This window comes from Eptesicus fuscus, chromosome 5 (assembly GCF_027574615.1).
Source record: "Eptesicus fuscus isolate TK198812 chromosome 5, DD_ASM_mEF_20220401, whole genome shotgun sequence".
NCBI classification, from domain to species: Eukaryota; Metazoa; Chordata; class Mammalia; order Chiroptera; family Vespertilionidae; genus Eptesicus; species Eptesicus fuscus.
In genome coordinates, this window is record NC_072477.1 from 51,511,954 (window position 1) to 51,529,555 (window position 17,602).

The 17,602-nt window shown below is 39.7% G+C and overlaps 1 protein-coding gene across 1 annotated transcript in view; it reads right to left on the reverse strand.

Moving 5' to 3' along the window:
- The window catches only part of AQP9 (aquaporin 9), a 38,125-nt gene extending 20,835 nt beyond the window's left edge, over positions 1-17,290 (reverse strand). Inside the window, exon 1 of the mRNA XM_054715527.1 lies at positions 16,731-17,290. Within this exon, the coding sequence (XP_054571502.1) occupies positions 16,731-16,841 (111 nt within the window). The 5' untranslated portion in view covers positions 16,842-17,290. The remainder of the gene's footprint in view (positions 1-16,730) is intronic.
- Between the last annotated feature and the right edge of the window lie 312 nt (positions 17,291-17,602).

Below are 17,602 nucleotides of genomic sequence, written 5' to 3' on the forward strand. Positions count from 1 at the left end.
ATGGCCAACTTCAGTGCTTTCACTAGAAAAAAGTACCAAGAACAGACTTGGGCCTCAGAAATGAAAGGTGACTAAACTCCATTATTTCTGCTAGGCTGAAAAAAACAATGCTCTTCTTTTCTGGCCTACACCAGGCATTCATATCCCTCAACTCATCCCAAATAATGCTAGCTTTGACAAGAGCTTGATCATAATCCCAGAGCCAGAATAAGAATCCAATAATGCACTTCTTTATCAAGGTGTGCACGTTCATACTGGGATGACCATGGGTCTGAGTGTGCTGTGTGTGGATGAAGGTTACCGAGGTCAATTTTCTGTTTATTCAGCGGCCCAATGATGTCAAGTATACCGTGGTTCACTCTCAATCTGGAAGAGTCCTGAAGACTCTTGGAGGAATTCTGGAAGCTGATTTGATTTAGATTTATGCTAGGCCCTTCAATTCCAAAAACATATTTCACATATCAATAGTTCCATGAGATGCTCCTCAAAAAAAAAAAAGGGGGGGGGGGATATGTGGCAAAGTCAATCTGGGGATGGCTACATATTCTATTCCCCTGTTAGAGATTTCCAGTGAACATGGCAATTTCCACAGTTGAGAAAAATTGCTTAGCTTGGTTTAAGCCAGTGTTTCCCAAGTATATTTGGGAAAGATAGCATCATTTCTTTCACTTAATTTTTATCTTCATTTCACGGAACTAGTGTTCTTCAGAACCTATTTCAAGCGATTCCCTAAAACACTTGGAAGGGACAAACTCTGCTGAATGAACTCTTTTATGGGCAACAGGGTGAAGGGGAAAATAAGACTTTTCAGTGGTTAGCTATCTGAATCTGTGCCAATAACCTGCCTTCTGCCTTCTGACACACACTCTTGCTTGCCAATAAACTCCATTCTTATCAAACTCCATTTTTATCTGTGATGCCTGTCCTGCCTTGCAGAACCTGTTTCCTGGAATACTCCCATTTTTACAGAGGTCATAAACCATGAACCATATACAATCCCCAGAGGGGCTGGCGCCAGAGCAGGCAGGCCTCTGAGTGTGGTCTCACTTCCCCCATCCCAACTCAGGGCGGGCTGCAAAGCCTGAGAAGGGTCTAGAAGCCTGATCCATATTTGGGGGACAAAGGAACTAAAGGGTATAAAGGGAAAGCTTCGTCCATATTCATCACTCTGGATTTGGAGACTGACTCCCCTGAGTCACAGCACTAGTGCAATCTGCAATAAAGGCAGCTTTTCTGACTATTCTCTGAGTGCCCAGCTGGTTAATTCTCCCACACCACCTGGCAACTTATCTGCAACAAAGGGAGTGAAGAAAATGTACATGAGCATGTAAAAAGTTTTCAGTTACAAAGAGTATACAATAAAATATAAGAAATTTGTCTCTTTTCCACCCCCAGATTTCATATTTTATTCTCCACAGGTAACTAATATCAGTACTTTATGGTATATTCTGTCAAAAAATGTGTGTGTGTGTGTGTGTGTGTGTGTGTGTACAAACAGGAGTATTTGATAAATACCATTCTCTGCCTGCTCTTTCCATCTGATAGCTTAGAGTCATTCCATATCAGCATATGAAGACTGGCTTCTCTATTTTTAATAGCTATATAAGAGTTCATTTCATGGATGCATCCCTTTACAATGAACTCTTTTTTTATTTAAATTTTTTCAATTACAGTTTACATTCAATATTATTTTGTATTAGTTTCAGGTGTACAACATAGTGGTTAGACAATCATATACTTTACAAACTGTTCCCCTCAATATTTCCAGTACTGATCTGATACCATACACAGTTATTACATTATTGACTGTATTCCTTATGCTGTACTTTACATTCCCAAGACTATTTTGTGACTACCAATTCGTGCTTCTTAATCCCTTCACCTTTACCACCCATTCCCTCAAGTCCCCTCCCCTCAGGCAACCAACTGTATGTTCACTGTGTCAATGAGTCTGTTTCTATTTTGTTTGTTCATTTATTTTTTTCTTTAGATTCCACATAAGAGTGAAATCACATGGTATTTGTCTTTCTCTGATTGACCTATTTCATAATCCATGCTGTCACACATGGAAAGATTCCATTCTTTGAATATTCCACATACTAAACCTGAGAAGCTCAGGGAAGCCTGCGTGGCAGCCTTACCAACTCAGAGACCTAAAGTAACCACACAGGATGGTCTGAAATTAAACTGTTTTAACTAAAAGCAGTTCATGGCAAGTAGTCACGTCCTAGGCTAGAATCTTCCCTGATAAAAGTAAATCTGTACCTTAATTGAGCCTACCCACCCATGTAAAAGTATGTGTCTATCACTTTATCCAATCCCAGAGCTCCCCACCCCTTTGTTCTCCTGCCTCCCTAATCTGTCATCAATGGATTTCATGTAACCCACTCAAGCCTCCTTTTGATTGTGACGTGAGGTGCAAAACTGCCATTTTCCAGAGCATTCTCTTAGCCCTTTAGAATTTTGCTTCCCGGCAATTGTCATGTTTGACTCAAACTCATAAAAATTCTCTGTAGGTTTGAATGTTTCTTATGTTAACACATTGTATATACCACTATATAACACAAATCTCATCTATAATAAACCTTCGATGAACATAGGAGTGCAGACAAATATTCTTTTGAATTAGTGATTTGGGTTTCTTCAGAAACATACCCAGAAGTGGAGTTATACCCCAACTTCTTTAACCACTCACTGTGGATAGAGGCATAGGATTTGGGTAAGATTTTCTCCTCAGGAAGTCTAAACTTTCAGACAGAGACTAGAGCATGTGGGCTGATTCTAGTCTAAGAGGGACCAAGTCCTCACTTCCTTTTGGTATTGACTGGCCATCCCAGGTCTGTGTCTTAGCATGACCAGCCAATCTATCAAGATGGAAAAGGGGTCGGGGGCTGGACAAATTTTGCCAGCATCTTTTCACTTAAACATTTACTTTGCTTTTAGGTAGCATTCCTAGATCAGACATGAATATGGTGCCCACAGGATGATGGGAGTAACCATCACTGCTGGGCTGTCTGAGCATTTAGATCAGTTATATTGATTATCTCCCTTTTGAGGCTTATCTTCCTCACCTGTCTTTCACTTTGTCATATCTTCATCACAAGGTTGATGAGTAAAAACAAATCAACTTCTGCTCTCATTCTTATGTTCTCCTTTCTTGTCAAGTAATGAGAACATGTTGCAATGCACTTTGTCACTAAAGAAAAACCAACCAAACCCACTTTGGGGAAGTAGAAAACAAAAGTATTTCCCCTTTCAAAGCCAGAGTCATTTCTGGGTCACGATGATAAAGCAGAGTTCTGATTGGCAGAGTCAAGTTTGGCTTTGGGCGTCTGCAGTACTTAGAGGTCAGCAACCCAGGACCGGCTTTTCTCCCCAGTTCCTTTGGAACTCAGAAAGTTTCCAGGTTAGTCTGGCCCGTCATGTCACTGCTAATAAGGGAAAGCCTGCAGGGAAATCTCCCTTCAGCTGATACTGACTCAGCGTCTAAGGACTTGAGAACCAGCCCATTTAGAGAAAGCGTGGGATTTCTAGTCATTCATGGTCATCCGTCTCATGTGGGAGGAAGGGACCAGAGAGCCGTTCTTTGGGGAAAGTGCTCTTCAAGGAGGCACCCACATTCATCAGTTTCCTTTTTTCTGTTTTGATTTCATGATGCATATTTTTTTACTGGTTGGTGATATCCCTGGGCAACTTAGCAGAAGCAAATGCAAACGTGTGCTGGCCATATGGAATTCCCACAGAGAAAGGAAACCTTCCTGAAGTATTTACAGTACAGATTTACAAAACAATAAGGAAATGATCCTTTGTGAATGAGTGTAAGTGGATAAAATAAACAAGGAGTTGATAGAATAATCATAAAGTACCATAAATATATTAAGCCTAGTGAGTTAAAGAGATAAAAGACATAAACGTAAGAAAAAGAAAACAACCAAAGGCACTGCTAGAAATGAAAACATTAATGAAACTACAGTTAATGAGTGTGTTAAACAGATGTTAAATACAACTGTGTAGAGAATTAGTGAATTGGAAGGTTGAGTCAAGACAACTACACAAATTCGTTATGGAGAGATTAAGAGATAGAAATATGAAAGAGTGAATGAGATAAGAAAAGTGAGGAGGAACCAAGATGGCGGCAAAGTTAAACAACTAAACTGCCGCCTCGCACAACAATTTCAAAAATACAACTAAAAAACAAAACGTCTACCACCCAGAACCACGGGAAAGCTGGCTGAGTGGTAGATTTACAACTAAGAAGAGAAGGGAGCGCAAACGCTGGAGAGCTGAGGTACGGGGGCGGGCGCAAAGCGGGCTGGCGGTGGGCGACTGGGCGCGCGGCTTTTCTTCAAACCGAAGGGAGACAAACTCCCGATCACTCTGAACTCCAGTTTCTGGGGACACATGGGGGACCCAGACGCCTATGGGGAGAAGCTGGACTCTCGGCCATTGGTCGGAGAGTGAGAGTGACTTTTCTGCAGAGGTGCGCCCAGCAATCAGGGTTTGCTGCGCTAGAGCGTGGGACACGGGGACTTGGAAACGCGGAAAGGCAGAGACGGCTGAAGGCAGCCATGGCTGTTGGCCACGCCCCAGCATAGTGACGTCCTGAGACCCCGCCCCGCCCTGTGACCCCGCCCTGCACATTCTACAAACCTGCCCAGGCTCCACACACAGCGACTTTTACATATAAATGGCCTGTTCTGTGGCAGCTCAACCAAAGTAACTGCAGCTCTAGTCAGACTGTCCAAAACTGTCCAAGCAAAGAGGAGAAAACTGTAGCTCTTGCTGTAGCTCCTGCTGGGAGGCCTCAGACCTGCACCCCATTGGAGATCCAGACACTAGGGTATCTAGTGGTCGGTGTGGACGACACCAGATTTCAACCACTCTCATAAGGGACACATTCAAGAGGCAGACTCAGTGAGCACCAAAGCCCTACTGTGTCTCCAGCACAGCAATTCTTCCGTTATAGACACAGCAGGTCCTCACAGCCAATTGGCCTGGAGGTCAATTCCTCCCAGTGTACCAACAGCAATCAAGGCTTTCAACTACACCAAGATTTTCCACTCAGCCCACAAAGGGGTGTACCAAGAGCGACCACCTAGAGTTATTGGGGAAGCTGAGCTACCGGCCCCTATAGGTCACTGACCACACAAAGCCACTCCATCAACACAGGGAGGCAGCCAAAATGCGGAGACACTGAAGTATGTCACGAGTAGGAGAGATAGAGGAAAGCAAACTAATGGATGACACAGTGTTCAGAACCACATTTATAAGGTTACTCAAGAATCTTCTAAAAACCGCTGAGAAACTTGAAGAGACCTTCAAGGACCTTAATGAGAATGCCAAAAAAAATGGAAAAGGACCAGTCAGAAATTATGCATATACTGTCTGAAATAAAGAATATACAGACACTCAACTATAGACCACCATACCTGAAGAGTCAAACCAAAGATCTGGAATATGAGGAAGAAAAAAACACCCAACCAGAGAGGTGAAAAGAAAGAAGAATCCAAAAGTGTGAGGATAGCGTAAGGAGCCTCTGGGATGGTTTTAAGCGTACCAATATCCGAATTTTTGGGGTGCCAGAAGAAGAGAGCAAGATACTGAAAACCTATTTGAAGAAATAATGACAGAAAACTTCCCCCACCTGGTGAAAGAAATAGACTTACAAGTTCAGGAAGCGCACAGAACCCCAAACAAGAGGAATCCAAAGAGGACCACACCAAGACACATCATAATTAAAATGCCAAGGGCAAAAGACAAAGAGAATCTTACAAGCAGCAAGAGAAAAACAGTTAGTACCTACAAGGGAGCACCCATATGACTGTCAGCTGATTTCTCAACAGAAACTATGCAGGCCAGATGGGAATGGCAAGAAATATTCAAAGTGATGAATAGCAAAAACCTACAACCAAGACTACTCTACCCAGCAAAGTTATCATTCAGAATTGAAGGGCAGATAAAGAGCTTCACAGATAAGAAAAAGCTAAAGGAGTTCATCACTACCAAACCAGTATTATATGAAATGCTGAAAGGTATTCTTTAAAAAGAGGAAAAAGAAGAAAAAAGTAAAGATAAAAATTATGAATAACAAATACATATCTATCAACAAGTGATTCTAAAAATCAAGTGAATTAAAAATCTGAGGAACAGAATAAACTGGTGAACATAATAGAATCAGAGGCATAGAATGGGAGTGTATTGATAATTCTCAGGGGGAAAGGGGTGTCTGTGTGGGGGGCACGGCGGGGGGGTGGGAACCGGGTGGTGGGGAGATAAGGGGGGGGGGGGAGGAGAAACAATTGTAATAATCTGAACAATAAAGATTTATTTAAAAAAAAAAGTGAGAGGACCAAGCATATATACAAGCATAATAGGAGTTCTAAACAAAGAAAATAAAGAGACTGGGGGAGAGGCAATGTAATAAAGCTGAGAATTTTCCAGAACTGGTGAAAATTGCAAATCCTTAAATAGAAGATGAACCCCTAGTCATATTATAGTGAAATTTCAAAATGAAAAACAGAGAAACTCAACTGTAACCAGAGAAATGCAGGCTACTAAGGACAAAATTAAACCAACAATAACAGACTTGTCACCAGCAGTAATAGACACATTAGGATGACACTTTTGAAATGCTAAGGAAAAATCAATCAATCATCAACCTAAAATTTACCATTGAGCCTTGAGAGTGAAATAAAGACATATTCAGGAAAAAAAGAAAGTTTATTCCTCACACATCCTCTCTGAAAAATTCCCTAAAGAAAGTTTCTACTACACAAAGGCGATTGCACCTAAAACAAAATAATGGATGCATGCAGTAATGATTAGACATTGAACTGGTATGTGGTAGTAAATTTATAAGTATTCACTATTAAAACACCAATAACAGTAATAGCAAGAATAGAATTTAAATATTAGACAATAATGACATGTAATATGGAATAGTTGATTACAATTAAGATTTAAAAATTTTTAATGTTGTTCAGAAGGTGTTAATTCACTTCACGTTTTGTTAGCTCAAGAATACATCTTTTTTAAGAATGTAAGGATAAATACTTATAGAAAGACAAGTAGGGGAAAAGAGAGAAATAAAGAAAGCTGATCAATTCAAGGAAAGGATTATAAGAAAACAAACTACTGAGTGGAAGACAAAGAAACCATGTTAAAAATTAAAAAGAGGACTTCACCATAAGTAGAAATTATAAAAGCCATAAGTAAATACTATGAAAAATCATTTCAAAATTATTACTTTCATTGTATTAATCCTGAAAGTACTAAGAATTTTGAAGGACTACATTTGAAAACAAAAACAAAGTACAGTTTCCTGGAAAGAATATAAATTGCCAAAAATGGAATTAAGAATAGAAAATCTAAATTAGGTGTAACTGCTAGAGAAATCTCTCAGAAACACCCGATTTTGCTGTTGTTGTTTACAATGCACATGCAAAATAATCTTCAAGGAACAGATAATCCTCACTGTATACAATGTGTTCCAGAAAATATAAAGAGAGGGAAAGAACTCCAGTTTATTTCATGAGGCTAATATAACCTTGGTAATAAAACTAGACAAGAATAACATAATAAAAAGAATTTATAGTCCAAATCCTTAATAAAACATTGCAAACTAAATGCTGCATGATTAGGTAGGAATAAAGCTCAAGAATGTAAAGACAATTTAATGCTAAACATATTTATCAATGTAATTTTCTTCATCAACAGATAAAAAGAAACCCATAAGCTTATTTCAATAGATGCAGAAAAGGTATTTTAAAAAATCAGAGATCATTTCTAATGAACACTTTAGTAAATAAAGAATAAACCAATTCCTTACTCAAATCAAGACTGTCTGGCAAAAATCTAAAGGAACCATCACACTTAATGGCAAAACATGAGAAGCACATTCTTTAAAGTTGAAATAAAATAAGAATGCCACAATTGCAGCTTCTTACAACATTGCAAGAGATTTTAACTGCAATAAAAAGACAGAGAAATTTAACTATTTAAGGACTAGAAAGAAAATTGAAGTTCTCATATTCTTAGAAAAAAAATATTATCTGTATCAACACAGTCCAACAGATCATTTGCAATAAGGGAAAAGTTCTATACCTGCTGTCCAATATGATAGTCAATAGTCATATATGGCTCTTCATTACTTGAAATGGGACTGGTAAGACTGAGGAACTCATTTTTAAACTCATTTTTATTTGTTTAATTTAAGTAACCGCAATGACTACTGGCTATCATATTTGACAGCTCTGACCTACATAGACTATCCAAGATAATCTATAAACTTACTTGAACTAATCAGAGTTACCAAGTTTGCTAAATATAAGATCAACATATAAAAATCAATATTTTTCCTAAACCCTATAATAAACAATTGAAAAATATAATTGTAAAATGTACAATTCACAGTAGCAATAACTATTAGATACCTAGAAATATAGCAAGCAAAATATATGACTAACACCAAGTAAATTATAAAAATTTAGAAAGAAATATAAAAAGCAGACCTATGAATGAAGAGCTATTTCATGTTCATGAATGAGAAGATTCAATATTTGAAAGATATCAGTTCTATCCAGAATAATATATAAATGTAATGCAATTCCAGCCAAAATATCTACAGAGTATTTAGGGAACTTGATAAACTAATTATAAAATTCATGTGGAAGAACAAAAAGCTACAAGTAGTCTAGACAATATTGGAAAAATAATAAGGAAGAAAAACACAAGGTAAAAATTTAGAAGGTGATTATAACATAAATATATGGCATCAGTGCAGGTTTGGACAGATATCAATGGAATTAAATACAGAGTAGACATACAACCACATTTATAAGTGAACTGGCATGTAATAGAGAGGCCAACACAATCAGCAGACATAGGACTGGTACTGGAGCAATTGGCTTTCCTTCCAGATAAAGAGATGCATGCCTACACTACATCATACAAAATTCTAATGATTTAAAGATCTAAATACAAAAAGAAAAATATTGAACTATAAATAAGAAAATACAAAATAGCTTTAGTATCTGGATTTAAAACAAATACCAATATCCTATAACCAATAAGAAATCATTTTTAAAAATGTGCAGAGGACATAAACAGACAACTTAAAAAGAGAAAATCTAAAGTTTTAGTGAACATGAAAAGATAGTCAACTGCACTAGGAATTCTTTTTCCTATATGTCCAAAGGACAGAAATATAAAAGTTGGATACCATGGTCAGGGATTATGTGGAAAATGGAAACTCACATGTTGCTGCTGGTAGTATAACTTTAAAGCCACTTTGGAGAGCAATTTTACAATACCCACCCAGTTGAACATGCCAGCTCTAGGACCACCAAACCCATTTCTAAGTATATACTCAAGAGAAACTCTGGAACTCGATTATAAGGAGACACATAGAAAGATGTCAGTGTTGGTAATTGTGACAAATTACAATCAACCTAACAGTTCAAGAGGGGACTGGGTATATAAACCTGCCATATTGCACAATGGCTAAATGAATTGCCTTACATCTACGTGTCCCCAAATAGCTGAATCTCAAAAAGTGTCTTTGGGGGGAAATCTCAAATTGTAAAAGGTGTATAAACTATGAAGCCATGTATGTAAATTTTAAAAACATACATAAGAATAATATATTTTGCTACAGGCGACAGTGGTGAAAGTTCAAAGGCATACAGGAGAATGGTAAGTAACTTCAGCACAGTGAAGAGACCAGAGATTTGACTCTAATCCCAGCTCCATCACTCACTTGCCTGTGGTCAAGTTGCTTAATCTACTGAGCCTGAACTTCCTCAGCTGTAAAATAAGAACAATTCCCTTATGTCATGAAATTTTTCAAGGAATGAGTGTCTTGGTATAAAGTATGTTTAGTAAATGTTAACCACTTCATTGTCTTTTGTCGCCATCACTATTTGAAGGGAGAGAACCACGCCTCTTTAGCTTCCTGCTTCACAAGACCCCTTTATACCCCAGTGAAAGTACAGGGCAAGAACCCTCCATGTGTAGCTTGTTCATGCATTCAGATTTTTAGAAGTGTGGACTTTCTTGCTGTGACAGGACACCCAAGTACACAAGTGCATATCCATAAAAGGTTAAGTATGGGACATAAGTCATAAGAAAATAGTTAGAAACAGGTGGGATTGACTGTGGACGGTCTCTCTGATGTCCTGCTGTGGTAGAAAGGGCACTTGACAGAACAGAGCATGTGGGTCTCTGTTCCCTCATCTGAGGGACACAGGGACTGGACAACAGAGACCACTTCATCCCAAAGCCAGTGTGCGAGAGCCCAGGGATGGTGGATCCTTCCACGCCTCTGGCAGACTAGCCATGCATGGCCAGAATCAGCCAGGGCATTGCTGACAGTGGAGACTTCTGTCCTATTACCTGTTGGCAATCTGATAGCTCCAATTCTGGGGGACCCCCGTCTTGAATCCCCCAGGCTTGAAGTGGGGGGCATACCTTTCAAAGCATTAAATAGAGCCAAGCAGAGAGGAGATAGATAGAGGGCAGGAGACTGTTGAGGCAGAAAGCAAGAGAGGAGTTACAGGGTCTTTCGAGACTCACTTTCCTATAGGTCCTTTGCTGGCTCACAGACTATAAAAGTCCCAAGGGGAAAAACACATGGTCAGTGCGTTCATTGGAGCCACGGCAGAACCACCTGGTGATGAAGAGACTCAAAACCTCTATGCTAATAGATTTTCTATAAAATTTTCCTGCCATGATCATGTCTGTTCTATATAATCATCTTTTGACATCTCTACTAGCTAAGGTACTTTAGGCTATAAAACTAGTAATGCTCTTTTTGGGACTTCACATGAAAAGAGATATATCCCATCAGATTACAGTATATTAGGAATGACTGAAGTCAAGATATCAAGCCTAGTTCTCGAATTCATGGGCAGGGTGATCTTGGGTGAACCTCTTAATTATATCTGTTTCTCCATCTAGAAGGATGGAGTTGATCTCTCTCTCTCTCTCTCCTTCCCTCTTTCCCTCCCTCCTTCTCTTATCCCTCTCTCCCTCCCAGGAAAGATACAAGATACAGGGTTGTGCCAGCCTATGCCTTGGCTTCCCCATCAATATGAAGGGCCAGTTCCATCCATCCCACCCCTATCCCAGCTGTCCTCCAGTACCTGAGAATTCTAAATAATGTAGTAGACCCAAACTGCCCTGAATTATGCCCTGCAAAGCAGACTTATTTTAAGAACTGGCTTATTTGAAGAACTTTCCTATTTCACTCTAAATTTGGAATATATATATAGACTATATATATGCATGTATATATTTTGTTTCCAAAGCTCTCTAAAATGGGCCCTGGTCAGGTAGCACAGTTGGTTAGAACATCGTCCCAATATCCCAAGGTTCGGGTTCGATCTCCAGTCAGGGCACATACAAGAATCAACCAATGAATGCATAAATACATGGAACATATTGATGTCCATGTCTGTCTGTCTGTCTCTTTCAAATAAATCAATAAAATTTTTTTAAAATGCTCTCTTGCCTTGCTGGTGTGGCTCAGTGGTTGAGCATCGATCCATGAACCAAGAGGTCTCCAGTCAGGGCACATGCCCAGGTTTTGGGCTTGATCCCCAGTAGGGGGTGTGCAGGAGGCAGCCGAATGATATTCCTCACTGATGTTTCTATCTCTCTATCCCTCTCCCTTACTCTCTCTTTAAAATCAATAAAAACATATTTTTTTAAAAAAAAAAACCTCTCTAAAATGAAATAGGCCTACTCCAAGATCTGAGCACACTTTGTAATAATGATTTTAAAGCTCTAGAATTTCTATAGGAAGCCTATCCGAGAACCTTCCTAGAATGAAATGATTAACCCAGTGACTCCGGCTGGGAGAGAATTGGGGCATGAAGTCATGGAGGGAGTCAGGAGCAGACCTGGGAAACATGGAGACTCTGAAGTTTCTCCTGTACCATTCATCTCATTTCCTCCCTCTCCTGCCCTGCCCACTCCCCTATGCCCACCATAGTCTGTGTCTCAGGCCTTTACCTTTTGTATTTCCCTTCAGGACACCCATCAAGGATCACTTTTCAAAAAAGGATTCACATTTTTTCGTTCTTAGAAATGTCAAAAAGTAGACCTCTAATGCGCAAGCTTGACACAGGGTGAGAAAAGAATTTAGGGTCTTCCCCCATACACAAATAGGTGCTCCCTACTCAGCAGTTCAGCCCTAGAAGGGTGCCCTCCTACCGCAGGCCACATGGCTGCTTGCGGGGCTATTCTTCTCAGCATCTTCAAGAGGATGAGCTGTGTCAAAGAATGATGAAATGTTTAAAGAGAGAAGAGCATACACAGAATAGCAAGGAGTGAACATACGAGAAATAACTGGAGATCCTGGAATGTTCAGAGGGGAAAAAAAAAGATGTAAATTCAACACACATTTATGGGCTCCCACTTACTAGAATGTATGAGCAGAGTTCTATGGCAGATGCTGGAGAAAGGAGCCTGCAAGATTTTGGCCAGGAGGAGACAAAGCAGTTGTTTTCAAATACTACAAGGATTCTGAGCAGAAGGGGAAGGAGCGAGAAAGGGGGAAAGGAAGTGGAATTGAATGAGGGTTTCTGGTATCGGGAACTTCACATGTAGTGTTTTTAAGGTGCAGTTTGAAATCACCAGGCCATGAGCCCACATGCATGGGCCTCAGCCCTACCTTCACTTCATACCTCTCTACCTGCACTGAACAGTCTTTTCAGCTTCTGAGAAAGTAAAGACATTGGCTTCCGGGCATAACTAACAATCTGGTCTCAAGTGCTTACAGGTTTAAACTTACATGCCCTTGAGCAACTCACATGCCCTCAAGCAAGCTGTGGCTCTAATCTGTTAAAGCAGAGGGAGTCTTACTATCTACCAAGTAATGGGTGTGGAACGTATAGGCTCTAGAATAAAAAAGAATTCCAGTTTACTGCTTTTCTGGTTTGGGCCAGTTATTTCATCTCTTTGAGCCTTCATTTCTCCAACTGTTTATGGGTCATAATAAGACCTCCTCCCTGACGTTAGCAAAGGCAAGAAGACCTACCTATCTTAATGCCTAAAAAGCCAAATTCGAGCTTGTTCCTCGTAATTGTTTTTAGCTGTAGTTTACCAAGAATTTCTCATGGGCCATCCCTTCCCTTAATGCTATCAGTGGGCCTTATTAGTCATTTATACCATGACATGAATGAGTTTAAGTGACATGGCTTCCCCAAAGAGCATTTTGTTTTGTTTTGTGTTGGTTTTGGTGGGGGAAATGGCCCCAAACTCCCAGGGTGGGAGAGTTTGGTGGGGGCGGGGGGAACCAGCTTCACAAACCTGAAGCACTAATGAGTCCTGAACATCCTCTGCCATCTGTTTAAGGCTCCCTTTCCCCGCTTATTAGAATGCAGAGCTTTTTATTAGAGAAAACAAGGCAAAAAGCACATTTTTTAATACAGCAGAGACAACTACTCTGGAAATCTTTGAGCAAAACCATATAGATTTATGGATTAAGAAATAATAATTGTGTTGGTGTGGCAACTTGTATGTACATCCCCACAGGCCTCAACAAAATTGGAGCTTGTAATCACTATCATAGATTTAATCAGGGTTTGCTTTAAATAAGCGTACAGGATAGATGGAAATCAAGCTTTTCAGGAATGGATTGGCTTTAGGCAGAAGATACAAAGGTTAATTTTTCAACATACAATAGTAAGATATTATGTCTTTAGCTCCCCTCTTGAATACTAGGGGAAGAGACAGTGCTAGTTGTATGAGTGGTGTTTTGTTTTTTTTATTATTTTTAATTTTTTAAAATCCTCACCCAAAGGTATGTTTTTATTGATTTTAGAGAGAGGAAGGAGAAGGAGAGATAGATAGAGAGAGAGAGAGAGAGAGAGAGAGAGAGAGAGAGAGAGAGAAAGAGAGCCACCCAGTCAGGGCCGTAGGAGTAGTTTTTAAACAGAAAACCACAGGCCCAAAATGGTCACTTGTGCTGAAAGCCATGATACCTAAACCAGATTTCATACCTGATTTAATTGCAGTTTCAACCTCTCCAGAAACATAATTTTAATCAACCACTCTGAAATTTTCTGGCCTAGCACCAGTAAGGATCTATGCTGTGGGCCCTCTCCATTGCCTCCAACCCATAGAAAGAAGCAATTTGCATGTTAAAAAACCCTTCCCTTCTTTTCCCTCCAAAGATGTCCTGACCCAAAAATAATCCTTTCTTTTTATATAAAACCTTCCTAATAACATCCTGCCTTACCCTAAAGGAATGGGCCTTGCCTGAATTAATCCACTCTGATTACTCAGTGCCACCTCTTTCTGCCTATAAAACCTTCCTTTCGGTATAACTCCTCAACTCCCCCCCCCCCCCCCCCCACTTCTAGTTGCTAAGATGGGATGCTGCCCAATTTATGAATCACTTCATAAAGCCAATTAGATCTTTATATCGACACAGTTGGATTTTGTGTTTGATTTTTAACGGTAGAATAGTGAATGGCTGAAAGCAATTTTCACTTACTTAACCCAGACTGGATGGGATTATGAAACAGGTTCTTGTTAAGAAATAAAGAGTTTTAAATTTTTTGGTTACAAAATGGGTGTTTACTTCCTACTCTGCAGAACACTCAAGAGTTGTAACTGAACTTGCTTCACTTTCTCTGGAAGCAAGGTTACTGTGAAGCAGAAGTCAGGGGTGGCACCCACTCTCCTCTTTGGGACCAAATTGTCAAGTAATGTGACCCTGACCTGAGGGTGTCTGTCCCCTTGAGCACAATTTTCCAGGAAGCGATAACTAAAATCAAAAGAATCCTGGGCTTTGATTATCTCTTTTCCTTCACAATCTCCTCTACCCAATCATGTGGGTAAGGACAGCCCAGAAGCAATACAAGAAACCATCCCTAATGCCTTTAAAATACTTGAGTGAATTAGATAAAAAAGAAGCTACCAGAGACCAGAAAACATGGCTCTCTCTCATCTTATGCTAGTTCAATTCCCAAGTTCACATTCATTTCTCAATTTTGACTTATTCTCCTAAATTACTATGTATTTACCCAAAGCAAATAACTTTTTAAAAATTGAGGTATAATTGACATATAACATTATATTAGTTTCAGGTGCACAACCTAATATTTTGATATTTGTATATATTGTGAAATGATCACCACAATAAGTTAACATCCATCTCCATAGTTTTATAATTTTTTTATAAGTTTTAAGATCTAGTTAGCAACTTTCAAATAGACAATACAGTATTATCCACTGTAGTCACAATGCTGTACATTACCAAATAAGTTTTTTCTTTATTTTTTTCTTACCAAATAACTTTTAATGTACAAAGTTTATGGGCAATTCTCTATTACCTTAATAAAATTATTTATATCTGGAGTAGGGAATCCTTGAGCAGATTATTATTTTTAAAAACAAGTTAACATCAGTAGTTGTTACACACGAGAATAATCAAAGATTTAATTTTGTGTTCACAAATGGTCTGGCACCATGCCCTAGCTGGTTTGTCTCAGTGATAGAGTGTCTGCCTGCAGACTGAATGGTCCTGGGTTTGATTCCGGTCAAGGGCACATACCTCGGTTGCAGGCTCCTCCTAGGCCCTTGCCCTGATCTGGACGCATGCAGGAGGCAACCTATGGATGTGTTTCTCTCACATTGCTATTTCTGTCTTTCCCTCTCTCCTCCACTCTTTCTAAAATCAATGGAAAAATATCCTCAGGTGAAGATTTAAACACACACAAAACCCCAAAAACAAATGGTCTGGCTCCAACTGAAAATTCAGGGTCCAGCGAATGTGGGAAAACATGCAACAGGATAAAAACCTAGAGCCCGCCGAAACCGGTTTGGCTCAGTGGATAGAGCGTCAGCCTGCGGACTGAAAGGTCCCAGGTTCAATTCCAGTCAAGGGCATGTACCTTGGTTGCGGGCACATCCCCAGTAGGGGGTGTGCAAGAGGCAGCTGATGTTTCTAACTCTCTATCCCTCTCTCTTCCTCTCTGTAAAAAATCAATAAAATATATTTTAAAAACAACAACAACAAAAAAAAAAACACCTAGAGCCCATACTACTCAACTAAACTTTCTAATGTTTTATTAATAGCCGTGCAAATCTCTAGATAAAGTCCTCGAGAGGTTTAGAATCAGCCCTTCCTGTGTGTATATATATATAGAAGGTTCTTGTAATTGTCTAATTAAAGCTCTTTAGTGATTAGCTTGAGTTGGAGGGGGAAATGGTGCAACGTCAAAGCTGGGCTACTGCACAGTACACCGTTTCTGTCTCGTGCAATTTTTAATTTAAGAGTCAAGTGATCTGCCAACACAATAATGAACTGTTTCTTACCATCCATATTTATTGGCTGTCAATACTTATTTCAAGTGACTGAGTCACCCCAATGTTTGTGTGAAACAAACAGGGTATAAATCAATGAGTCAATGAAAAAAATTTCTCATATCTGACATTGATCACAAGGCCACCTTAGAGTCCAAGTAAATCTCTAAAATTAAAAAAGTACTTCAAGCTCCCTCCTCTTCCACTCCCACCAAGTCTTGTGAATAAATGAAACGAGTCAATGGAAACCTAATATTGAGACCTCTAGTTAAACAGCCTGTAAGTAACTTGCTGCTTCCTGGGAGAGATGAATCTACTGACAAACTTAAAGAAACCAAAACAGAAGTCTCCCCCGGGAACTAGGTTGATAGGGAGGCATTATTGGTTTGGAAATCCGAAAATCAGGAAATACTCACGATCATTATACACGTGCCCAAGAACTCGGAGAGTGTTTCTTTAGCCAAACTGCTCTTCAACACCAGTCTCTGCTTGAGGCTTTTCCTCCTCCATTCCTTCTCAGGCTGCATCGTGCGGCTTCTCCAAGGACCACTCTTTCACCAGGACCTGCTTCTTCTGCTCCCTACTTCACTCGAACACGTAAAAGGAAGTTTTGACAACTGCTCATAAATACCTTGAGATCTCTGATAAGATTATTCGACTCCGCACTGTCCCAATTACAGCTCGTGACTTAATCCTCTCCTGGGGAAATTGTCACTCCCTGTTCATTGCTATTTCTTCAAATTAGTGAGTTAAAACCTTTGAAATCCCAAAAGGATCTTTTTATCCTTTTTTGTGCCTGATGGATTAATCATTACCTTTATGCTCAAGGTGCTTTCTCTCTGTTGGGTTGTGTGTGTTGCTTTTTTTTTTCTTCAAGAGATGAAAAAAGAGATGTGCTGATTGTGTTGCCAAACCACAGCGATGGGCTCCAGGCCAGAGATTTCTGTGTTACACAATGGCACACAGAAATGGTTCGCATTTTTTTCCTCCTATTCGGAAGTGGATGGTTGCGGTGCAGCTTGGAGTTGTCAAATCAGGTACGTATACATCTTTTCTGAACGAGATTTTCATGCACGTTGGAGAACACGAAGAAAGTATAGCTATGCCTTTCTGCGAGATGAGTCATTCTTGTTTTCCTCTGATATCATTTCCGTGATTTAATGATGTGTCCCTGAGACTGGTAAGAACCATTGCGTCCATTCTAGGGATGGAGAAGTTAACATACAGAGAGACCATGACAAGTTTCACACTGCAAGTCTATTGCACAGGACGGGGTCTGAAACTGCAC